Source organism: Heptranchias perlo, chromosome 2 (assembly GCF_035084215.1).
Source record: "Heptranchias perlo isolate sHepPer1 chromosome 2, sHepPer1.hap1, whole genome shotgun sequence".
Taxonomy (NCBI): domain Eukaryota; kingdom Metazoa; phylum Chordata; class Chondrichthyes; order Hexanchiformes; family Hexanchidae; genus Heptranchias; species Heptranchias perlo.
This window is the reverse complement of record NC_090326.1, coordinates 42,297,125-42,323,366: the sequence shown is the minus strand read 5'-3', so window position 1 is coordinate 42,323,366 and position 26,242 is coordinate 42,297,125. Positions and strand designations below refer to the sequence as shown.

The following is a 26,242-nucleotide window of genomic DNA, read 5'->3' as shown; positions in this document are numbered from 1 at the left end:
TTCACTATTTATCTGCTGCTCCCCAATCTTCAACCATTTTTTGTTATTTAAAGGCTGCACCAATAGTTTCCAACATCCCCACGCCCAGCACATAGATCCCGATTTCAGCGGAATTACACTACAAAATGCCAAAGGGTATTTAAACAAGGGGCTCACACGTTTTACGGTGGGGTCAGCACTGAAGATAATTGGCGGACGGAAGTGCCGCCTCTGGAGTGCTACATTGGCATGAATGGCCGCGTGCATTTTCGGGGCTTCTATTTTTAAAGATAATTAAGCAGTTCAATGATATTGGAATATAATGCTCATGACACCTTTAACAACTTACCTTCCACATCCAGAATGTTGATATTACTGCTCTGTCCTGAAAAAAAGATACCACCAGGCCAATAGAAAGGCATACATGCATAGGCCATGTCTGCAATAGGGTGTCCAATGGTAGAGAGCTCCCAGTCTAACACAGCAAGTACCCGAGCCTAGAGTTTAAAAACATAACTTTTTTACTATTAGGCAAGCCAAATAAACACAAACATAGTGTGTGTGTATAAATATGTGAGTGTGTAATATTATATATATATATAATTTTCATAACCAAAAAGAGTGAATTCTGTGGTGGTCTCTCTCTGCCTTTGGGAATGTGGGAGGCATGTCACCAGCATGCTGCAGCCACACTCTGAATAACTGCAGATAGAATGGGGATTATTGTGGGTACTCCAAAACATACATGTCATACACTACACCGGGAAACTTTAAATGTAGGAGTGTGAACATGAGTTACCTCAGTGGGATGAAATATTATGTTTTCAATCCGAAAGTCACCATGAACTATAGTTGCTTCTCGTTCATTATCTGGCAAATTGTTGATCAACCATTCCGATAGCTTATTCATGGCAGGTACGTCAGTCGAAGCAGCAGCCTTGTACTGTGCCGTCCAAGTTAAAACCTGAGTTCAGGGAGAGAAGAATCCATTTGTTTACAGAGCTCCAACTATACGTTTAAACAGGCAATCATATCATCAGTGCCCCATTCTCAAAATCAAATCAGTGGGTTAGACACTAGCCTATCATTTCCGGGATTCAAATCTAGCTCAGACTGATAAAATGAAAGCCTACTCTTCTGCTAGCTATATGAGTCCTATGTGAAAATAGGTTCACTCACATAACTGCAATGAAGGCACAACTAATTTCCTCAGTTGGTAGGCCCAAATACCTGCATATAGAATGCCCATTTAGATGTTAATGCAGTTGATTCCAATCGTTGAATGCAGGAACTCCTCCAAGCCAGTTCCTCCCCAATTATGTCATTACAATTTAAAACATATTTTTAAAAATTGGCAGATTGAAAATAATAGTGGAGGGTGATCTCTGTTGTCAATGTAATGATCGTTGTGGGGTTTTTTTTTCCTAAATGACATTTTTGTGAATTTTGTGCTCATCGATGTGAGAGACATTAGTGCTGGGGATTGAAATACTTTCCATTTCAAGCATCCAATGTCAGCATCAAGCCCTCCCAGTTCAGGTATTATTTGTTTAAATACCAAAGTAAAGTTACCCTCACCTTCCCTAACAATGAACCTCAGCTCCAACTTCACAGACTACCCTACATGTACCAATGTGACATCTTACCATTTCCCACACAGTGTTAATTAGCCATCCTGTGATCCCTTGAGTGAGATTGATAATTTATGCTGATTAAGGGACAGATTTGTGCATGTGTGTGTGTGTGTGTGTGTGTGTGTGTGTATTATTCACGTACACCTATATATTTTGCAGCTGAAAGGCTAATCAGCAACTCCTGCACAGCTGCTTTATGAATCCAGTGCCTGCATCATACTAAAGTTTTCATCCCACCTCGTAACAATATAAATGTGGAGTGAATATAAAATTATGGGTGATTGGAAGTGAATGCTGCCTGGCACCTATGTTATTTCCCAGAAGTCATCTACAGGCCCTCAGGCTGGTCCACACATATTAAACAGACATTACTTGGCATCAGCACTCAAGAGATAACATCAGGTGGTCCAACACTGCAATAGCACCAACAGCCCTGACTTACTTTGTCCCCTTCCTCTACTGTGGAAACAGATACAAAGTACTCATTTAAAAAGTCTGGCATTTCCTTATTATCCATTATAGTCGCACCTGCTTCTGTCTTTAATGGGTCCACATTCCTCTTTACCACTCTCTCTTTTGCAATATATTTATAAAAACTTTTACTATTAGCTTTGCTATCCCTTACAAGTTTTTTTCATATTCCCTTTTTGCACCTCATTACTTTCTTTGTCACCCTGTGTTGCTTTTTCTAGCTCTTCTAGTCCCGTTTTCCTTGCATTTGTGTAAGCCTTTTCTTTTAGTTTGATACTGTTTTTTACCTCGTTTGTTGACCATGGTTGCTTAACTACAAAGTGGAGCCTTTGCCTTTTAGGGGCATGTACTGGTTTTGCATTGTACTAAGAATTTATTTGAATACTATGTTTGTCCATTAAAAGCATTGAGTCACATGTAACAGAAGGTCCCAGGTTCAGTTCCTGGTCTGTGCTCAGTTAGCTGATTTCAGCCGGGGGTGATAGGGACCGCATCTGCTCTCAGTGACACCAGGCAGCACGAAGTTATCTAGGGTTCTTGTCCTTATCAAAATTCGGTGGTCCTGTAGGTAACACCTCTCTGTCTGAACACTCTAATTGCCTTGACAACGGGCAGTTGAAATGATTATCTGTAATCACCAGGTATTGTTCTCTGAATATAAATGCGATACGTTTAAGGATTTCCTGACATTCACCTGACGAAGGAGGAAGCCTCCAAAAGCTTGTGATTTTCAAATAAAATCGTTGGACTATAACCTGGTGTTGTAAGATTGTTTACATTTGTCAACCCCAGTCCATCACCGGCATCTCCACATCTTATCAAAATTCAGCAACTAATGCTGAAAAGTGCATGCGTGTATGGACATTGGATGGGTACAAGATCAGGTTCGGTTATAATTGCCCTCCAAGCCTGCTAACACTTAGGGCACTACTTTAACATTGAAAAAACAGCTGGGCTGGGGGCGGGGGGCATTAAAAATCGCAACCATTTCAGAGCAGGAGGCGGGTTGGTGACTAAAACCTTTCAAAGAGGCTGTGGGCCTCCATTTTTACAGATTTTGCTATTTCAATCTCTGGGGGTCGGGATTCCCGGGCCTTCTCCTTCATGCCATGTGAGAGGAGGAGAGAAGGCCCGAAACTGCAGCTAAGTGCCTTTCTGGCACAGTTTGTGGGCCCAGAGGAGCAGGAGTGCTTCCCCCGGCTCAACAAGCCTACCTGCAGCGACCCCCCCAATGATCACGGATCCCCCCGCCCTGATCTCCGACCCCCCCCAAACAATTGCAGACCCCCACAATGACCCCTGATCCCGACACCCTATGATCGTGGACCCCAGCGTTGACCCCTGACCCCCCCCCAACAATCACGGACCCCGGATCCCTTCTCCCTCCCCCCAGATCTCTCCCCCCAAGACTGACTCCTCCCCATGCCCATTGGTGCCACAATGCCCAACCATGCCCATTGGTGCCCCAATGCCCACATGCCCACCCATGCACCCCATGTCTCCACCCCCCCCCCACCCCATTCATCCATACAATTAAAGACCTACCTGAAGACTTACCTTTTCACATCCTCTTCCTGGCTGCTCTCCAGTCTGACTGAGACCAGCCTGTCAAACTGACAAAAAAAATAAAAGACGTCCTTATGTCAAAATCGTAAGGACATCCGGGAAGCCCATACTTCCAAGTTTCCTGTCCTCAATTTGATCCCCCTTCCCAGCTCAGGGTCAAAATCATGCCCAAGCTGTCTAGGCTCACACATTAAGAATGGCCACAAAGTAGCAGAGGACTGCCACCAACAGTGAAACTGTACTCCAGGAAAGAATCAACACCTTCAACATGGCAGGGAAGAAAATTCGCAAAAAATTAATAAACCCTATGAGAGGTGCGGTTGAATTATCAGTAAAAATACAAATTACTTCAGTGATATTAATTGAGCTTCTTCATACCATCGGCTCAGAAACTCTTCCAAGTCAGTCCCCCCAACGAGGTCAGCAGTACTCACTGATTAAGAAATAACCCCGCCCCCCCCCCCCCGCATCACAAATAAAACAATTAATAAAAAGAAACAGAAAACAATGAAGGGTGCACTGATGAGGAGATTAGCCCTTTAAAATTACAGAAGTTTGAAAAACAAAGAAAAAAGTGTTATCTATTGAAAGAGAACCTGTCTCTTGGAGTAACCGTGGTCCTTGCCATAGCCCTGCAGTCCCAAAGCCTTCCAGTCAATCGAATGAAGTCTAGCAAGTGTTGCTATCATGGCAAAGTGCAAGGCGGCACGTTCTGCTGGGCCCACATCTGGCAGGTTCAAATCTCGAAATATCCGACCCTACATCATAAATACACAAGAATTTTAAAAATGCGGTGAATTTGGTGTAAAAATCGCAACTCTTAGGCCTTCTGATTTCATTAAAGAGGGCAGGTCATGCAACCCGAAATTTTATTTCTGAATAGAGGAGTGCACACTAATGCATAGAGTAGACTTTCCTCTTCCTAGTGCCTGGGGAATGCTCATTTCCCAAAGCACAAAGAAGAAATGGGGACAGTGACCTGTTGTATCAGGTCTCCGCTCAGACAATGCTGTCCCAGGACTTAAAAAGCTCCCCTTTATGGATGTTTCTGGACCAGTGTAAGGATTTTAATTAGGTGGGAGAGAACGATCCCCACCTCCCATCTCCCATCTCACTTTTCCCTGAGTTTCCTCTTGGGGCACCCAAATGGAGGGCCACCCCAAAAAAACTTGGCAATGGGGTTTGCACCAGGACCATCCGCAGACCATAGGGTCTTTGAGGGTCCTGGGGGCAACTCGAAGATCAAAGACAACGGTTTTTTTAAATATTTCCTCCACTCCCAAGACAACCTTCAGGCCACAGTGCTGGCAGGCCTTTAACTTCACCCCTGTTGCTGGCGACGCTCCGATTCCAGCACATGGCACATGCCAGGGAACAAACCTGTGCCAAGAGTGCATGGGAGTCATGCCAACGGCTCCAGCCAGGAAGTCAGGCAGTCACAGCAAGGTGAAAAATTAATTAACGTGCTTTTGGTGCTATTAGTCGAGGGAGGAACATTTGCCAGGACATTGACAGAACGCCCTGCTCATCTTCGAATAGTGCTAGGGATCTTTTGCCCTTTGACCTGAACCAACAGGCAGGGCTTCAGTTTAATGTCTCATCCAAAAGACTTCACCTCTGACAATGCAGCTCTCCCTCAATACTACACTAAAGTGGCAGCCTAGATAATGAGCTCAAGTCTCTGCTAAGCCAAGCAGAGGCTTTGAAGCATGTCACAAATTTACCATCAGCTACAAACGATGTGAGAATGTTGGAAAGGGAAAGGGAAGACAAATATTAAATACCACAAAAAGATTAGCCTCACACTCAAACTTTATATATTGGAAAAAAAACAGCAGTACTTAGAATCATAGACTGATACAGCAAAGAACGAGGCCATTCATCCCATCGTGCCTGTGCCAGCTCTTTGAAAAAAGAGCTATCCAATTAGTCCCACTCCGCTGCTCTTTCCCCATAGCCCTGCAAATTTTTCCTTTTCAAGTATTTATCCAATTCCCTTTTGAAAGTTATTACTGAATCTGCTTCCATCAATCTTTCAGGCAGTGCATTCCAGATCATAACAACTCGCTGTGTAAGTAAATTTCTCCTCATCTTCCCCCTGGTCCTTTTGCCAATTATTTTAAATTTGTGTCCTCTGTTTACTAACACTCCAAGCAGTGGAAACAATTTCTCCTCATCGACTCTATCAAACTCCTCATAATTTTCAACAACTCTATTAAATCTCCCCTTAACCTTCTCTGTTCTAAGGAGAACAACCCCATCTTTTCTGGTCTCTCCAAGTAATTGATGGCCTGCCTCATTGGTACCATTCTAGTAAATCTCCTCTGCATTCTAAGGCCTTGACATCCTTCCTAAAGTATGGTGCCCAGAATTGGACACAATACTCCAGCTTGGGCCTAACCAGTGATTTATAAAAGTTTAGCATAACTTCCTTGCTTTTGTACTCTATGCCTCTATTAATAAAGCCAAGGATCCCATATGCTTTTTAACAGCCTTCTCAACTTGTCCTGCCACCTTCAAAGATTTGTGTATGTACACCCCCAGATCTCTCTGTTCCTGCACCCCCTTTAGAATTGTACCATTTAGTTTATATTGCCTCTCCTCATTCTTCCTATCAAAATGCATCACTTCACACTTCCCTGCATTAAATTGCATCTGCCATGTGTAAGGATTGTTTGGGGCGATTTACTCTGCTTATCCTGTCACAGGCACAAACAAAAATGTAATTAAAAAGAATATTGCAACTTAGTTATTTCAAAACATTTGCTACCACATGCGCCTGTCCTACATACCTTCACATGCTCCATCACGTAGAAGTCACTGCCAATAATGGAACAGTCATCAACAAACAGCAAAGGCTTTGGTACAGGAAATCCCACCTCAAATAATGCCTTTTGCACTCGATATTCTCTGTCCACCTGAAAAGAAAGAAATCAGAAGCTCAGAGTTTCTGCCTCGCTAAGATCCTTTATTGATACACAATGCTGCGGGTCCCATTTGTTAGCAGATCATTTTTAACATGTTCCAGTTATTTGACATGAACATATGGAACCTTTTCTATGTTAAAAGGGGATAAGGAGAGGCCTGATTTTATGAATCAACATTTCCATCTATTTTACAGTCCGTTGTATTGTATTTACACATTTTATCCAAGGTGTTTTGTATTTAATTGATTTGCTCAGCTAATTTGATCATTTTCATCTCCCAAAAATGTGCAAATTAGCTAGAGCTGTGTAGTATGACACACCTGGGCCTATTTTCTATTCCCATTGACATGCGCCATGCTCCATAACCTATTTTTGTGAATACTTGTGCTAATAAAGACAACACAGAAGAAGTTTCCACTCCAGCAGGCTGAGGTCAAGTGTCTCACAGGTCCTTCTATAACCCTTCAATCTAAGATCTGAACAGGTATAACACTTTTAAAAAGGATGCCAGGGTGCCAGTGGTGCTGGATAGGAGTGATGCTATACTTGATACTATAGAGATAAATGCACAAATGGTGTTAGCTGCAATAAAAGCGTTTAAGACTGATCAGGCAGCTGGACCTAATACCATTGATCCCAGGGTGCTTAAGGAAATGAGAAAGTTATTATGTGAGCCATTAGCTCATATGTTTAGTACTTCTTTGACTAGGAGGTGACTAAATGATGCATATATGGCTGCACCATGTCTGCACTGGATGGGTTTGATGGGTCGGATAGTCTTTTCCCATTATTTTTGTACATTTACATTTCCTCACTTTTAATCTTTATGTACTTCTTACCATAAATCCTAAACCATATTCAATTAATATTACATTGAAGCTGAATTTATGGAATTACAACATGTACAGTGATAACCGGATTACTTAATTCATTTCATTTAAAAAACTAAGGAAGTATTTGATTCATCTTTACGTATCTTGGATTTGAACCCAGCTACCAACACACAACAGAAATAGATGCTTCATTCAATCTCAGTGGGCTGACTATGTGCCAAAAGGTAGTTTAGCGTAGGTTCAAATTGGAGAGCGAGTGCAATTTTTGGTGACTGGTCTGCTAATTTCTTCTTTCTCTCCCTGTAAACGTCACCAAGTAAGGAATCATGAATGCCAACCAATGGCCTAACACTCCATGGCACTGAGGTACCAACATGTTACACCTCTCTCTGTTTGCTTTCTTAGAGTACCTTCACATTTTTTTTTAAAAACACACTTAATATTCCTACTTTAGTGCTCTTTGTACTAGTTTCCTACTCTCCGCCCCTGCCCCAGCTCAATTGCTGCTGAAACCCTCATCCATGCCTTTGTTACCTCTAGACTTGACTATTCCAATGCTTTCCTGGCCAGCCTCCCATCTTCCACCTTCCATAAACTCATCCAAAACTCTGCTGCCTGTATCCTAACTCACACCAAGTCTTGTTCACCCATCACCCCTGTGCTCGCTGACCTACATTGGCTCCCAGTCCGGCAATGCCGCAATTTTAAAATTCTCATCCTTGTTTTCAAATCCCTCCATGGCCTTGCACCCCCTCCCCCGCCCCCCATCCCTGTAACCTCTTCCAGCCTTACAACCCTCCAAGATTTCTGCACTCCTCCAATTCTTGCCTCTTGCGTAGCCCCGATTTTCATTGCTCCATCATTGGCGGCCGTGCCTTCAGCTGCCTAGGCCCTAAGCTCTGGAATTCCCTCACTAAATCTCTCAGCCTCTCAACCTCTCTCTCCTCCTTTAAGACGCTCCTTAAAACCTACCTTTTGATCAAGCTTTTGGTCACCTGTCCTCATATCTCCTTATATGACTCGGTGTCAAATTCTGTTTGATAATCGCTCCTGTGAAGTGCCTTGGGACATTTTACTATGTTAAAGGTGCTATATAAATGCAAGTTGTTGTTGTTGTCATCGAGCGACGACGGCAAGGTTGAGATCATTGCCAGTGTATTCAGTAGTTTTACTAACAATCACAGCACAGAACAATACTGGCCATTCCAACAGGAAGGCATGGTAGTTTGATAGCAAGTTTTTTTTTCGCTAGGTTACTGTACCTGATGTGCTCCTTTCAAGAGTGTCCCGGGTGGCCTCTTCCTCAGGACATACTCTTTGTTTCCCTTCTGCAAATAGAATGTTGGGTTGGACTGTCCCCATCTAGAATAAAACACAAGAGTAGCTAATGTTAGAAACACATCATTACAGCAGCCTAGAGACAAAACAAATCAAACAAATATCAGGGCCAACTAACTATTTTGTAACAATAAAATGTTTCTCTCATCATCTCCATGCGTCCCAAAGCACGTCAAAGAATAACTTTTTGGAGTGCAACGATTGTTGCTATTTAAGTAAATATAACTGAACGTTCAATTGTTTGATTTCAATAAACCATTCATTTCGCAGGATATTAGCACATTACTGTGATTAGGTACAAGAGAGATAGGTGTGGGGGGGGGGGTTTCTGCTTCTGCCAGCCTCCGATTTTCCCCTCCATTCATTTCAATGTTCCTGGAAATTGGGGGCTAGTGAGTGCATGGGAGGAAACCCAGCCAGAATATCACCTTCTGTTTACCTTTTTTAAAATCAGCCACAGATAATAATTCTCATCAATTTTAAGATCATTTGATTTACTGCTGTTGAACATTATTGAAGAAACTGGTTTAGAGGAGCTTCCAAATGCGATGGCACAGTTAAACTCAGTTAACATAGCATCAAAAACCTGGAACAAGAATGCCCGTTAAGCTTGCTCCCTTCACAGACTATCTAGAATCTACTCTGCTGAAAATACAATCACACACAACACAAACACATCCAAAACTTGTCAAAAGAGTAAAGCTTTTAGAAATGTCTCTCTGACCCCACAAATACAACCTATCAAAACTCCAAGATATCGATCTAACATTACAACCTACATTACTCAACCAGTACCCGGTCCATTTTACAGACGTCATTTCCGTGTTGCGTGCCCTGCAGGAACCATTGTGTTCAGTCCGGATTCTGATCACTATCCACACCAAGATCTTCATTCCCATACCTAACCAGATATGGGAGTGACCTCTTTTGCCAATAGTCTGTTTCACACGAATTACAAAGCACCAACTGAGAACCACCAATGGGAACCACTTAGCTCATAAAATCCCAGTTGGCAGATCAGCTGTTCCTTTGAGTGATGAACCTGTCAGTGGGATTTTGTGAGCTGAGTGTTTTTGTTTGCACTGCTCAGCTAGGGGCCTTCGTAATTCAGAGTAAGTACTGTGCACATGGTTCCAATGTCGAAGTTTTCAGTGGATCCAAATTATAAATGCACCCAGGTAAACCACTTCAAGTTCAAATCCTTGTCAGGAGTAACTGCAACCCTTGGATGCAACTGAAGCAGCTTATTCCAGATCTGCTCAAGTGGAACTGGAGGAGAATGGGAACCACAAGAAGGAGTGAGAAATGATAGATCCATGACACTCATGGCAAAGATACAGTCTTACTTTTTACCTTCAATCCCGTTCTTAATCAGAAATGGGAATGAATAAAGATAGCGACTGCCTGCTTCAAGCCCCGGTACAGACTTGTTTAACTCATCACGTTACACAGCATGTAGTTGCTTCTCATCCATCTGCAAATATACTCTTCTTGAAGCAAACAGCAAAGATCTTGCAGACTTCTGGGGTTCATTCGATAAGATATCACCTAATGTATCCAGTTTCAACTATCCAAACATAGCTCTACAACTGATAGGCTGTTTTATGGGCTTGATTATAATGGATTCTGGGCTGGCGATGAGCCATGGTTTCAGTGAATATTAAGAGCCATCCGGTCAAGTGAGTTTCACCATGAACATAATTGGCATGCAATAACTTTGCAGGATAAATGCTACACATGCAGATCCTGAAAATTTAGCAAAAGTGAATAAATATGAAAAATGTGGCATTAGAGTCTCCTGTATACACTGAGATATCGCACTCTCTTCAAGGCCTACATAATCTCCTCCAGGTGAAGGAATTCAAGGCAGCTAAAACTTAAATGCCACAAGTTGCACTTTGGGATTCCCAGAAACAGTGACCAGACCTACAACAAGCAAGTCACAGAACTCCATAATGACTTTCCTACTAAGTCTCCTCACACATTCCAATAGGCCAAAATCATTCATTTTTGTCCTGCAAGCCCTCAAATCACCTCATTCGTAGATGGGCATGATGTCATGTTTTTCCTCAGCAAGAACAATCAGAGCAGCTATCCTAAGCAAAGCCATCTTCCACAACGGTAAGAACTCAGACATAAATTATTGGTGCAGTTTTTAAACCAAGATTTATTTGGTTTAAATTCTAAATATTTGGAAATGCTAACATCATAATGGACAATCAGGACAAATATAAAGTAGACTGGATCCAAGAACTGGTTTAGTTGATGGATTTTATAAGCATGTAGCAGAATTTTCTCACCTAGTTTAACATAGGGTGAGTAAAATAAATTCAAATAAACCTGACCAGAATCCAACTTTCTGCCTGGTTGAACCCAGAGACTTCATCAGTGGGTGGACAGTTCCTCTCGTTATATCTAGTAGACAGCACGTCCCAACATTGGACTCCACACTTGACAATATCCTCAAACATTCAGTTTGTTCTACTAATCCAATATTACCCGATATTATAAAGATATTTTTAAAGACTTGGCTGTAAACTACTCCCAAATCCGTGATTGTAATCTGATGAAAGTTGTACAGTCAAGTAATCTCTCGATGTAGAACCAATCTGACAACCACTGTGAAGAACTTGTTTTCAACCACTGATCTCAATGGTGGAACAGGAACATACAAAGCTCGGCTCTGCCCCAGTGGCAACAACCGACCTCCACGAACTGAAGTAAAGATTCATGGTATGAGGCTGTCTGAGTATCACATTGGAATCGTTGTTTTAATTTACCCTGAGAACCGCATAGTGGTTCTTGCTGACAGAGGCATCAAAATTCTCTATGTGATCAGAGTTAAATGTTATGCACTCATATGTACATTATTTTATATTCATCAGCATTAAATTACTTGACCTCGTCCTCACCAATCTATCTGGACAAAAGAGCTGAATTCCAGAGGTGAGGTGAGAGTGACTGCCTTTGTCATCAAGGCAGAATCTGACCGAGTGTGGCATCAAGAAGCCCTAGTAAAATTGAAGTCAATGGGAATAAACATAGGAAACATAGAAACATAGAAAATAGAAGCAGGAGGAGGCCATTCAGCCCTTCGAGCCTGCTCCGCCATTCAATATGATCATGGCTGATCCTCTATCTCAATACCATATTCCTGCTCTCTCCCCATACCCCTTGATGCCTTTTGTGTCCAGAAATCTATCTAGCTCCATCTTAAATATATTCAGTGACTTGGCCTCCACAGCCTTCTGTGGTGGAGAATTCCACAGGTTCATCACCCTCTGAGTGAAGAAATTTCTCCTCATCTCAGTCCTAAATGTCCTACCCCATATCCTGAGACTGTGATCCCTCGTTCTGGACCCCCCAGCCAGGGGAAACATCCTCCCTGCATCCAGTCTGTCTAGCCCTGTCAGAATTTTATATGTTTCAATGAGGTCCCCTCTCATTCTTCTAAAATCGAGTGAATACAGGCCGAATCGACCCAATCTCTCCTCATACGACAGTCCTGTTATCCCAGGAATCTTCACTGCATTCCCTCTATGGCAAGTATATCCTTTCTTAGGTAAGGAGAACAAAACTGCACACAATACCCCAGGTGTGGTCTCACCAAAGCCCTGTATAAATGCAGTAAGACATCCTTGCTCCTGTACTGAAGGCCAACATACCATTTGCCTTCCTAACTGCTTGCTGCACCTGCATGTTTGCTTTCAGTGACTGGTGTACAAGGACACCCAGGTCCCTTTGTACATCAGCATTTCCCAATCTATCACCATTCCTAACAGCATTGTGGGAGAATCGTCACCACACGGACTGCAGCGGTTCAAGAAGGCGGCTCACCACCACCTTCTCAAGGGCAATTAGGGATGGGCAATAAATGCCGGCCTCGCCAGCGACGCCCACATCCCATGAACGAATACATTTTTAAAAAATTTAAATAATACTCTGCCTTTCTTTTTTCCCTTCCGAAGTGGATAACTTCACATTTATCCAAATTATACTGCATCTTTGTAATTGCCCACTCACTCAACTTGTCTAAATCACCTTGAAGCTGCTTTGCATCCTCCTCACAACTCATGATCCCACCTAGTTTTGTGGGGTAAAATCAGGGGGAAAAATTCTCCAGTGGCTGGAGTCATACCAGCCCCAGGACATTGCTGCAGGAGTTCCTCAGGGCAGTGTCCCAGGCCCAACTATCTTCAGCTGCTTCATTAATGACCTTCCCTCCATCATAAGATTAGAAGTGGGGATGGTCGCTGATGATTGCTTCATTATCTACAACCTCTCAGATAATGAAGCAATCCATGTCCGCATGCAGCAAGACCTGGACAACATCCAGGCTTGGGCTGATAAGTGGCAAGTAACATTCATGCCAAACAAGTGCCAGGCAATGACCATCTCCAACAAGAGAGAGTCTAACCACCTCCCCATGACATTCGACGGCATTACCATCGCCGAATCCCCCACCATAAACTTCCTGGGGGTCACCATCGACCAGAAACTTAACTGGACCAGCCACATAAATACTGTGGCCACAACAACAGGTCAGAGGCTGGGTATTCTGCGGCGAGTGACTCACCACCTGACTTCCCAAAGCCTTTCCACCATCTACAAGGCACAAGTCAGGCATGTGATGGAATAGTCTCCACTTGCCTGGATGAGTGTAGCTCCAACAATATTCAAGAAGCTCGACATAATCCAGGACAAAGCAGCCCGCTTGATTGGCACCCCATCCACCATCTTAGACATTCACTCCCTCCACCACCGGCGCACCGTGGCTGCAGTGTGTACCATCTACAAGATGCAGTGCAGCAACTTGCCAAGGCTTCTTCGACAGCACCTCCCAAACCCGCGACCTCTACCACCTAGAAGGACAAGAGCAGCAGGCACGTGGGAACACCACCACCTGCATGTTCCCCTTCAAGTCACACACCATCCTGACTTGGAAATATATCACCTTTTCTTCATCGTTTCTGGGTCAAAATCCTGGAACTTCATGTACAATTCTGTCCCATCAGTAATTCTCAGCATTTTACTTTTAATCCCTTCATAGAATCAAAGAATGGTACAGCACAGAAGGAGGCCATTCAGCCCAACATGCCTGTACCAGCTCTTTGAAAGAACTATCCAATCAATCACACTCCCCTGCTCTTTCCCCATAGCGCTACAAATTTTTCCACTTCAAGTATTTATCCAATTCTCTTTGAGAGTTATTATTCCATCAGCTTCCAGCACCCTTCCAGGCAGTGAATTCCAGATCATAACAACTCGCTGCAGAAAAAATATGTCCTCATCTCGCCTCTGGTTCTTTTGCCAATTACCTTAAACCTGTGTCCTCTGGTTACCGATCCTTCTGCCATTGGAAACAGTTTCTTCTTATTTACCCTATCAAAACCATTGATGATTTTGAACACCGCTATCAAATCTCCCCTTAACCTTCATCTACAAACTATGGCCATGAATTCAAAATAACAATGTAAAATATGGGAAACTTTCAATTATTTACTGTCTAAATCTGATTTAAAATCAAAGATCTTACATAAAACATTGTGTCTAGTGACATGTTAAAATTAATAGGATTTATGTTTTAAAACAAATACTGCAGAGTAATAATTATTTTTTCCTGTATAACTTGTTTTATACTATTTTTAAAAAGCAAGATCTTTTAAAATTATGGTCTTTTTTTTATTTTTCATTTGATTAAAAGCTCAGTCCACAACCTCAGAATCTAGAGTCCATATTGACAAGCTGCGATTATAAAATAAAATTAACAGTGCAATGGAAAGGAAGGACAAGCAGTAAAGAGAAAATGAATGAGAAAAATCAGGATGCGGAGATGCCGGTGATGGACTGGGGTTGACAATTGTAAACAATTTTACAACACCAGGTTATAGTCCAACAATTTTATTTGAAAATCACAAGCTTTCATTCACCTGACGAAGGAGAAAGCCTCCGAAAGCTTGTGATTTTCAAATAAAATTGTTGGACTATAACCTGGTGTTGTAAAATTGAGAAAAATCAGAGCGGACCCAAAACAAAAATGGGGCTCAAATAATTACATGAGTTATGGGGAAAGACTTCAAAACTGAGTTCTTTAAGAAGAGGCGACTGAGAGACCTTATAGAGCTGTGCAGTCTATTCAATTCAAAGTCACGTAATTCAAACGATCTGATAATTCTGTGGTTAGCTCATTGATGTGCTATTTGCATGCTTAATTCAAATGATAGGATTCTTCAAATTTTGTAGCACAAAAAATGACACTGAATTATCAGGAGCAGATTGTATACAAGAAATTAAATGGTAAAGATAAGATAAATCTAGACCATTATTTTATGGTAAACCAATTCAACAGAACATAAAGGTACAGACAAAAATGTCAATTTAGGCCAGATGTAAGGAAGAATTTTTCATGCAAACAGAGATTAACATTTGGAATGGTCTTCTGGGTAGAATAATGGAGGTGAAAAACTTAAGATTCATTGAAGATCTGATGTGATGGGAGGACATAAATTGATGAGCTAAGATGAGTCCAATGAGATCCTTCATCCCTATTTATTTTGTGATCTTGCGAATTCAGCAATAAGAACCTTCCAGCAGTGTTGCAGGAAACCTGAATACTATTGCTGTAAAATCCTAATCACATGATATGAATACATTTCCACATAAAACTTAAGACAGAGCAAAGATAATGAATGATGAGCACCTGGAATGATTACAAGACAGCAATCACATCAGTGGGTTCAAATAATGTAATAAACCACAGGGCCAAAGTTTGAACAGTTTACAAGAATCATCTCTGAACCCCAAAATCAGTTATATGATTAGGGTTGCCAACTCTCCTGGAATGCCACAGTTTCCCAGAATGGGGTAAGAATCACCTGGACACTGCTGCTAGCAGTAGAGGAGAACTTTGCCCTTTAAATTTGTCGCCACAGCAGTGCCCTCCCCCACCCCGGTTCCGTGATGTCACCACAGAGAAATCTCCAGGGTGGGGGGATGTGGATGACCAGAGATGGACGGGCGGGGGGGGGGGGGGGGTAAGGGATTGGGACTCGGAGCAGGAGGAGAGTGTGACACAGACCAGGGGTCAGGGAGAGAGAGAGACTGGGGACTAGGGGTTGAGGAACTGGGGCTCTGGCGGGCGGGCGGGCGGGGGCGAGGGAGGAAAAGAGAGAGGGAGACTGGACTGAAGCTTAGGGTAGACATGGGCCCGGCATTTCCTGCAGAGCTGGGAGCAGCAGCAGCAACTTGGTGAGTGGGAGTGGCATTGAGAGAGGAGCAGCCAGTAAAGGGGTGAGTGAAACCTGGGGAACTTACTGTGAGTAAATAGTGAAAGATTGTTTCCACTGGTGGGCGAATGTGGAACTAGGGAACGGGAACCAAGGATTCTTACTGGAAGAACCAAGGGGGAGGAGAGGAGGAAGGTTTATGAACTGAGGGCTATTATATCATGGGATACTTCACCACAAGTGGCTATTGAGGCAAAGATTAGAATATCATTTATAAGGGAAGGGATAAGTATTTGAAAAGGAAGAATATAAAATGATCTGAGGAGAATGGGGTTATAGGAGACAGCACCAGCACTGGCACAGGCACCGGGGCCGAATAGCCTCCTCCTGCACTGTAATTTCTATCATTCTATGAAAACTCTCCTTTATTGAGTCCGAGCCCACAGAGTGGTTTAGAAGTGTGTGTGCTGAGCTGAGTTTAGGATGCATCGACCCACCCCTCCCTATCTCTGTGACCTCCTCCAGCCCTACAACCCTCCGAGAACTCTGAGTTCCTCCAACTCTGGCCTCTTGTCCATTCCCCATTTCCTTCACCCTACCACTGACAGCCATGCTTTCAGCCATCCAGGCCCTAAGTTCTGGAATTCCTTCCCTAAACTTCTCCGCATCTCTATCTCTCTCTCTGTCTTTAAGACCCACCTCTTTGACCAAACTTTTGGCCACCTGTCCTACTATCTCCTTCTTTGGCTCGGTGTCAATTTTTGTATGATTACGCTCCTGTGAAGCACATGAATTGCACATTAAACTTGCCACAGAAAGTTAAGTCTGGTAATTAATAGCGTAAGTACCCTTTTAACATAATCATTGTTATCGTCTGCCAAACAACCTGTCTGGCCCAGGAAGTGAACAATTTAAACTGTGGAAATTATGTGCAAATGCAGCAACTTCATGAAACTCACGGGGAGGTTAAGGGCGAGGTGCCATTTTCGAGAAGCTAACGGCAAATCATCCAGCAACTTGTGGTGATTCGCAATTCACAGGGTATCTCTTCCTCACTATAAGTTGCTGGCCGATTTGCACGTTAATAACGGTGTGTGTCGTTCACATGCCGTTATTTGTTCAACAAATTCTGGCCCTACATCTTTAATAAAGAGGCTTAAGGTTTGGTTCAGGTTAATATGTGCCGGCCAGTTTTGACGTGTGAAGTCCAAGTACACATCGGTTCACTGTTCAGAGTTATCACCTTCACACAGAACCAGAATCCAAGGAGATAGGGAGAGAGATAAGGTCTGTTAAAAGTGGCTTTGATTGGGGAGTCTGACCGCACCTTGTGCAATGCAGGGGGATTCTGGCTACAGTTTCAGGGTGAATATCAGCAGGTTATAGGATTACTACTGGTTACAGGCAAGATATTGGGGTATCTTGGCATTACACCTATTACTGCCAGTTACATATAGACTAACAGTGAATTTATGTATTACTGTTGGTTATGAGGGGGAGTCTAAGTGTTACCAGTATTACTATTAGCTATCTGCGATTTCAGTGAGTTACTATTAGTTACTGGCGGAATCAAAGTTCCTCCCACCTCTGGTTTCCCCTCTTCCCAAGGTGGTCTCCCGGTTCTGGGAACTTCTCACACACCAGCTGCTGGCGTGAAACCCAACCTTTATAAGGTAAATGCAATAACATTTGCATGTCATGTGATCACACCTCCAGAGTTGACAACCCTCCACGTAGTCACTCCCCATTTTTGTCTTGTTGTAATGTCTAACTGGAGCGTTACTCCTTTATTTTGTTTGCAAGTGTCCTGCGATATCAGCAGGCTCTAGTCGAACCGTACTGCCATCCATAGTGGAGGGTTCACCGTGGCAAATTTAAGCGAAAATCTACAACAAATTATCAGAAAATAACAGCTGGCATATATTACACTAGATTTTATTATATTTAAATATTGGACCTCCGACTTTCAAAAACATTTGCACAGTTACATCGAAACTACAACGCAGAAACAGCCATTCGGCCCATCCGGTCCAAGTCAGTGTGTATGCTCCACAAGAGCCTCCTCCCTCCCTACTTCATCTAACCCCATCAGCATACCCTTCTATTCCTTTCTCCCTCACGTGCTTATCTAGCTTCCCCTTAAATGCATCTATGCTAGTTGCCTCAACTACTCCTTGTGGTAGTGCGTTCCACATTCTTACCACTTTCTGGGAAAATAAGTTTCTCCTGAATTCCCCATTGGATTTATTAGTGACTGTTTTATATTTATGACCTCTGGTTTTGAACTCCCTGATAAGTGGAAACACTTTTTCTACGTCTACCCTATTAAACCCTTTCATTATCTTAAAGACCTCAATCTGGTCACCCCACCACCTTCTCTTTTCTGGACCCTGGCCTGTTTAGTCTTTCTTGATAAGGATATCCTCTCAGTTCTCGTATCATCCTTGTGAATCTTTTTTGCACCCTCTCCAATGCCTCTGCATCCTTTTTATAATATGGAGACCAGAACTGCGCACAGTATTCCAAGTGTGGACTAACCAAGGTTAGATACAAGTTTAACATAACTTCTCTGCTTTTGAATTCTATCCCTCGAGAAATAAACCCTAGTGCTTGATTTGCCTTTTTAAGGCCTTAAAAGGCGATTATTTCAGAGCTTATTTCAAAAGTTATTTCGTGCATTTGGTGACCCAAGTGTGTGCACACAGGTTTCAATGTAAACAGCTTGTTTATTTGCAAATCGCATTGGCTGCTACCACCATTCAAGACAGGTCGGGACGCAGCTGTGAAACCCCGAGGCTTCGGAGGCCCTCAGACGTTTCACTGACACAGGTAGAGTCACTCCCCGGCTCTCATATTGGCAGCAAGTCGAGCCCTAGCTACCGCTTGTTTGGAAGTGCCAGAAACTCTCGGAGGTTTATTGAGTGTTACCTGTACTGTCTAACGGTGAAGGGTTGCTGCGGACCTTGTGGAAAGTCTGGGATCCGGGCAGATAAAAGCCTCTCCACAGCCTCTTCATTAAAGATGTGATTTTCCCGGACTGGGGTAGTGTCAGCCATTGTCCACAGAAATTTCAGGGGGAAGTCTCCAGCGCAATCCAGCAGGCTGATCCGCTCAAAGCACTCCACTAGGGAGAACCAGTAAGGCAGAAAAGTAGATTGAATCTAAAGTCACTGCGAGAGGACTGATGCAGACTGAACTAGTTTCTGTTTAGGATGCAATTAGTTCGGTCTTAAAAGGGGTGTTCATGAAAAAAAAGTGTTGAGAAAGCCTTAAAAATACTCAGCAATGACCAAGCTGTTGTGTATTTCTGGCATTTTCTGTTTTTATTTCAAAGTTCTAACATTTGTACTTTTTTCTTTTTACTTGTACTGTTTGTGAAATCTATTTACAAACACATGATGCAACTCTAACGAAAATGCATCATTGTACTAGTTGTGCAATGGTGTGACACACGACTCTCTTCACCCTCTGCAAACAAAAGATTAACTTAATTTAAAATGATGGCAAATAAACACCACAGCACTTCTAACCTGTAGTACGGTTATAATTTTGCAGTACTAAAATGCATTTACCTCTACACTGAAAACACCTCTAAAGGAACCGTGGTTTTCAAACTTTTCTGTATGGAGGACTCCCTCCAAATATTAACTCACGCCTGAGCATCCTGTGCATATATTGACCAACTTAAGTAGAGATGTTTTGCTACTTCTGTACAGGGCATTGGTGAGACCACATCTAGAATACTGTGTGCAGTTTTGTTCTCCTTATTTAAGAAAGGACATAATTGCTTTAGAGGCGGTTCAGAGAAGGTTCACTCAACTGATTCCTGGGATGAGGGGGTTATCTTATGAGGAAAGGTTGGACAAGTTGGGCCTGTATACACTGGAGTTTAGAAGAATGAGAGGTGATCTTATTGAAACATATAAGATCCTGAGGGGACTAGAAGGGATAGATGCTCCCTTGTGGGAGAAACTAGGACTAGGGGCCACAGCTTAAAAATAAGGGGTCTCCCATTAAAGACGGAGATGAGGAGAAATTTTTTCTCTCAGTGGGTCGTGAGTCTGTGGAACTCCCCTTCCCCAGTGAGCGGTGGAGGCAGGGTCATTGAATATTTTTAAGGCTGAGTTAGATAGATTCCTGATTAACAAGGGAATCAAAGGTTATAGTAAGTAGATGGGAAAGTAGGGTTGAGGTCACAATAAGATCAGCCATAATTTTATCAAATAGCAGAACAGGCTCGAGGGGCCGATTGGCCTACTCCTGCTCTTAATTCGTATGTTCGTATATTCGTACGTATGTAACTCCCTGGGACCCCCTTCAAATATTGACAGCTCCCAGAGAGTACTAACTTCTGAATTAAAAACAGAAAATAAAAAGACAATATGCTTCTTTAGTATACAGTAGCAAAAATAACATGATAGTAAATCACAAATACACAAAATCTGATGACTTGTAAGACACCTTGTGATCCCCTTATAGATCCCAGTTTGAAAACCAATGCTATTGAACTGCAAAGCATAAGCAGTTCTGAAGTGCCACCAATAATAAAAAATAAGTCATTCAATCTCTAGTTAAGGGTATTTGCTACAAATTCTTCTGTTCCTTGAGAGCCAGGAATCCATAAATTGGTTAGACAGACTGCGATGATTCCATGTGTATAACGATTACAGCAATTGCACAGTGGATAAGTCTAAAGAATATATTTAATTAATCATTATTCAGATTGTTACCTGCACCTTATGCCTTCTTTATTCTTAAGGCGGGCATCCAACACACTTTTGAATCTGACAGTCTTGTACCTGCCAGCTCCATGAAGTTCCCATTTATTGGACACATGTTCAGAGCTGCTAAATCTCCTCCTTACTTGCCACGTTCTATTTACATCCCCATGCAGAGGCTCCTTCTCAACTTACTTTTTCAATGGGGCCAGCTGAAAAAAAAATGTTAATGTTACATTTTGTTTTTAAAGACCTCCACCATGATTTTTGAACCTGCTGCTTTTGAATAAACCGCTGTGGTGTTCGTCCATTCGTTATCTATTGATCACTAACCCGCTATCTATTGATCACTAACCCGTTATCTATTGATCACTAACCCGCTATCTATTGATCACTAACCCGCTATCTATTGATCACGAGCCAGCCAATTTCTTCATTTTGGATTTATATGTGTATGCTTTTTTTTCTCATGCTTTTGGAAACTATGTCATGGTTCCTTTTCCCAGTCTTTGCATCAATTGCAAAATAAAACTGCATGAGGTAGGACTATTTTGTCTGTACTGTCACTTTTTTTGCAAGCTGCCTTCTCAGATTAAGCATTATCATACACTATACTAGAGCTCAAATAATTACATGAGATTTTGGTGCATTGCAAAGATTAGCATCACTTGGATTTTATCTAGAAGCTTCAAATTTGCACTGTTTAGACTAAACCAATTAGACCTAGAAAGTGCTTGTCTGGCTTCGTTATTAGGCTAGTTAGTGAGTGACATTTTCCAGTCCTAATTGGGACAACTTACTTTCTAGCTTTGGTGAGATGAAAGACAAATCAAGTTTCCTCCTTAGAAGCAACATTCTGTACCTTTCCCAGTGTTTTTGTTTTATTTGATCTTTATAGCATTGAGTACCTCCTTGACTTGACAAAGGTGTATTTTTATTGTTTTTAAAGCAATTTTTTCTAGTTAAAGTGCAAGAGTTTTGAAAGAGTACAAAGTGAATTTAACAGGCTACGGATAAAGCCTTTCTCTATGTTTTTCCAACATTGCTACAAATCCTTTTCAAAGAAATGTAGTCCGGCAAGTTTCGACATAAGAGGCAGGGGAGATTATGAGTGTACTGGTCAGAATTTGTGTAATAAAGTAGAACCAGTCCAATCTTTATGTTCGAGTAAGCATTAATCTACTGATTTATCTGTACTATGGCTCGTGGTCTGATTCTTTGATTAATATGGGCTTCTGTTCTCTCTCCCACTCTGTTCCTTCTTTACATCAGTGGGCTCCTCCACTCATTATGCAACCCTATCCATTCTCTTGCTGATAATTCTATTCTACATTCATCATTTTCTGTAAGAAAGCTGGGTTTCAGTATCCAGACAAATATATGCCAAGGAACCAGACGAATCCTTACTTCCTTTAACTTCTTACTCATGAACCGTCTGGGATTTTACCTTCTAGCTTAGGTCTAGAGATGAACGATGCCTGACTCGACTTGCCAAACCATCTTACACTGATCAGTTCTGAACAAAATTAATTAATTTACTTACCCTCAAGCTACTGAGTGAGTGACTTGCCAAGTCATCAAGGAAGAAGCCAGACCACAAGTCATGCACTACGCACTATTTATTGGTTACAAATCATAACTTGAAGTTAAAGTTGGGTACACGAATGCTTAATAGGCATGCATAAATGCAATCAGAGTTACCTAGCAGTTAAGTAGCAAATCATTAATGGACAGAGTTACTTAAAAAAACCAGAAGCAACAATTACACAGGCAATTCCATGTATCACTGTAAATCAACACTAACGGATGCTGAGAATTAACTATTGCAGCAACCAGAGTCTGCAGTTATATATTAATGAGATTACTTTAAGAGTAATCCCTTAGATAGCTAACAAATTAACTGCTTTGAATACCCAGTCTATCAAATAGCTCACATCTACGTGTGTGAGTAACATGTTCAGTGCTTATTGGACCTCATCCTCATGAGCAGCGTGGTTGGGTCCTCCTTTCCCTGGGATGCAGGCGTAGCTTCTGAAGTGTTGAGCCGATGAACCCCTTTGCGGCGGAATTATCTGTTTTATTTGGATCTTCGGTTCTGACTGAACCCACCTTATACACGAGTGACAATATCTGAGCTGGCTTCTGTCTCACCTTTCTCGATCTCAAACTACACGCGCTGGAGATGGCGGAGGATGATCCGTTAAATGTGAAGGCTGGTAGGGTATCATCAAATTTCACTAACTTTGCTTCCAATTTCCACCCATGCCTCGCCTTCACATGGTCCATCTCCGACTCTTCCCTTCCCTTCCTCGACTTCTCTATCTCCATTTCTGGGGATAGGCTGACAACCAATATCTATTATAAGCCACCGACTCCCACAGCTACCTTGTATACACTTCCTCCCACCCAGCTTCCTGTAAGGACTTTATTCCATTCTCCCAGTTTCTCCATCTCCATCACATCTCCATCACGATGCCACATTCCACACCAGTGCTTCCAATATGTCCTTTCTCTTCAACCCCGGATTCCCGTCCACTGTGGTTACCAGGGCCTTCGACCGTGTCTGTCCCATTTTCCCCCCACTTCTGGCCTCCCAGATCCATGATAGGGTCCCTCTTGTCCTCACCTTTCACCCCACCAGCCTCCACATTCAACGGATCATCCTCTGCCATTTCCACCACCTCCACATCTTCCCCTCCCTTTTCAACATTCTGAAGGGACCACTCCCTCCGCAACAACCTGGTCCGTTCTTCCATCACCCCCAACACCCGCTCCACCTCCCACTGCACTTTCCCATGCAAGCACAGGAGATGCAACATCTGCCCTTTCACCTCCTTCCTTTCTACCATCCAGGGCCCCAAACATTTCTTCCAAGTAAAACAGTGATTTATTTGTACTTCTTCCAGTATACTGTATTCACTGTTCACAATGCAGTCTCCTCTACACTGGGGAGACCAAAAACAGATTTGGTGATCGCTTTGCTGAAAATCACCATTCAGTCCACAAGCGTGACCCTGAGCTTCCAGTCGCTTGCCATTTTAATTCTCCGTCCCACTCCCACTCTGACCTCTCTGTCCTCGGCCTCCTACACTGTTCCAATGAAGCTCAAAACAAGGTTGAGGAACAGCACCTCATCTTTCGATTAGGCACTGTACAGCCTTCTGGTCTCAAAATTCAATGCAACAACTTCAGATCATAACCACCGCTCCCATTTTCTAGGAGACCAGGTGCTGGTAATGATTCTGCTGTCACCATTTACACCTCTAGACCCATCTTATGTTTCTTTATTGTTCCATTACCACCCCGTTTTGCCTTGCACCATCATTCCCTTTGTCTTTTAATCACTCCTGCCCTTTACCCTATTATAGACTTTCCCTTTTGTTCTTTTCTGCCCCCCCTGCCGACTTTTCCCCTGACTCTGTACTTGCTTAAAAGTTGTTAAATCTCCAACTTCTTCCAGTTCTGATGATAGGTCATCGACCTGAAACATCAACTCTGTTTCTTTCTCCACAGATGCATAGAAACATAGAAAATAGGAGCAAGAGTAGGCCATTTAGCCCTTCCAGCCTGCTCCGCCATTCAAAATGATCATAGCTGATCATCAAACTCAGTACCCTGTTCCTGCTTTTTCCCCATATCCCTTGGTCCCTTTAGCATTAAGAAATATATCTATCTCCTTCTTGAACACATCTAATGACTTGGCCTCCACTGCCTTCTGTGGTAGAGAATTCCACAGGTTCACCACCCTCTGAGTGAAGAAATTTCTCCTCATCTCAGTTCTAAATGGCATACCCCGTATCCTGAGACTGTGACCCCTGGTTCTTGACTCCCCAGCCATCGGGAACATCCTCCCTGCATCTAGTCTGTCTAGTCCTGTTAGAATTTTATATGTTTTGATGAGATAACCTCTCATTCTTCTAAACTCTAGTGAATATAGGCCTAGTTGACCCAATCTCTCCTCATGCATCAGTCCTGCCATCCCAGGAATCAGTCTGGTAAACCTTCATTGCATTCCCTCCATGGCAAGGACATCCTTCCTCAGATAAGGAGACCAAAACTGCACACAATACTCCAGATGTGGTCTCACCAAGGCCCTGTATAACTGCAGTAAGACATCCCTGCTCCTGTACTCAAATCCTTTTGCAATGAAGGCCAACATACCATTCGCCTTTCTAACTGCTTGATGCACCTGAATGCTCGCTTTCAGCGACTGGTGTACAAGGACACCCAGGTCTCCTTGCACCCCCCCCTTTTCCCAATCTATCACCATTCAGATAATAATCTGCCTTTCTGTTTTTACAACCAAAGTGGATAACCTTACATTTATCCACGTTATACTGCATCTGCCATGTTCTTGCCCACTCACCCAACTTGCCTCTTTGCATCCTCCTCACAGCTCACATTCCACCCCAGCTTTGTGTCGTCTGCAAACTTGGAAATGTTACATTAAGTTCCCTCATCCAAATCATTGATATATATTGTGACTAGCTGGGGCCCAAGCACTGATCCCTGCGGTACCCCACTAGTCACTGCCTGCCACCCGGAAAAAGACCCGTTTATTCCTACTCTCTGTTTCCTGTCTGTCAACCAATTCTCAATCCATGCCAGTATATTCCCCCCAATCCCATGTGCTTGCACACTAACCTCTTGTGTGGGACCTTATTGAAAGCCTTCTGAAAATCCAAGTACTCCACATCCACTGGTTCTCCCCTATCTATTCTACTAGTTACATCCTCAAAAAACTCCAGTAGATTTGTTAAGCATGATTTCCCTTTCATAAACCCATGTTGACTTTGTCCAATCCCATGAATGCCTTCCAAGTGTTCTGTTATCACATCTTTTATAATAGACTCTAGCATTTTCCCCACTACTGATGTTAGGCTAACTGGCCTGTCATTCCCTGTGTTTTCTCTCCCTCCTTTTTTAAATAGTGGGGTTACATTTGCCACCCTCCAATCTGTAGGAACTGTTCCAGAGTCTATAGAATTTTGGAAGATGATCACCAATGCATCCACTATTTCCAGGGCCACTTGCTTTAGTACTCTGGGATGTAGATTATCAGGCCCTGGGGATTTGTCAGCCTTTAGCCCCATTAATTTCCCTAGCACTATTTTTTTTTACTAATACTGGTTTCCTTCAGTTCCTCCCTCTCACTGGACTGTTGGTTCCCTAACATTTCTGGGAGGTTATTAGTGTCCTTTGTGAAGACAGAACCAAAGTATGTGTTTAATTGTTCTGCCATTTCTTTATTCCCCATTATAATTTCCCCCATTTCTGACTGTAAGGGACCTACCTTTGTCTTCACTGATCTTTTTCTCTTGACATATTTATAGAAGATTTTACAGTCAGTTTTTATGTTCCCTGCTAGTTTACTCTCACACTCTATCTTTCCCCTCTTAATCAATCTCTTTGTCCTCCTTTGCTGAATTCTGAACTGCTCCCAATCCTCAGGCTTGCCACTTTTTCTGGCAATTTTATATGCCTCCTCTTTGAATCTAATAATATCCCTAATTTCTTTTGTAAGCCACAGTTGAGCCACCTTTCCTGTTT

At 42.6% G+C, this 26,242-nt stretch overlaps 1 protein-coding gene across 1 annotated transcript in view; it reads right to left on the bottom strand.

The window, feature by feature from the left end:
• The window catches only part of acad11 (acyl-CoA dehydrogenase family, member 11), a 172,370-nt gene extending 153,264 nt beyond the window's left edge, over positions 1-19,106 (bottom strand). Inside the window, exons 1-6 of the mRNA XM_068001800.1 lie at positions 18,903-19,106; positions 8,673-8,772; positions 6,443-6,568; positions 4,247-4,408; positions 779-943; positions 329-476 (exon numbers count right to left, since the gene is read on the bottom strand). Coding sequence (XP_067857901.1) covers positions 329-476; positions 779-943; positions 4,247-4,408; positions 6,443-6,568; positions 8,673-8,772; positions 18,903-19,030 — 829 coding nt within the window. The 5' untranslated portion in view covers positions 19,031-19,106. The remainder of the gene's footprint in view (positions 1-328; positions 477-778; positions 944-4,246; positions 4,409-6,442; positions 6,569-8,672; positions 8,773-18,902) is intronic.
• Positions 19,107-26,242: the final 7,136 nt, after the last annotated feature.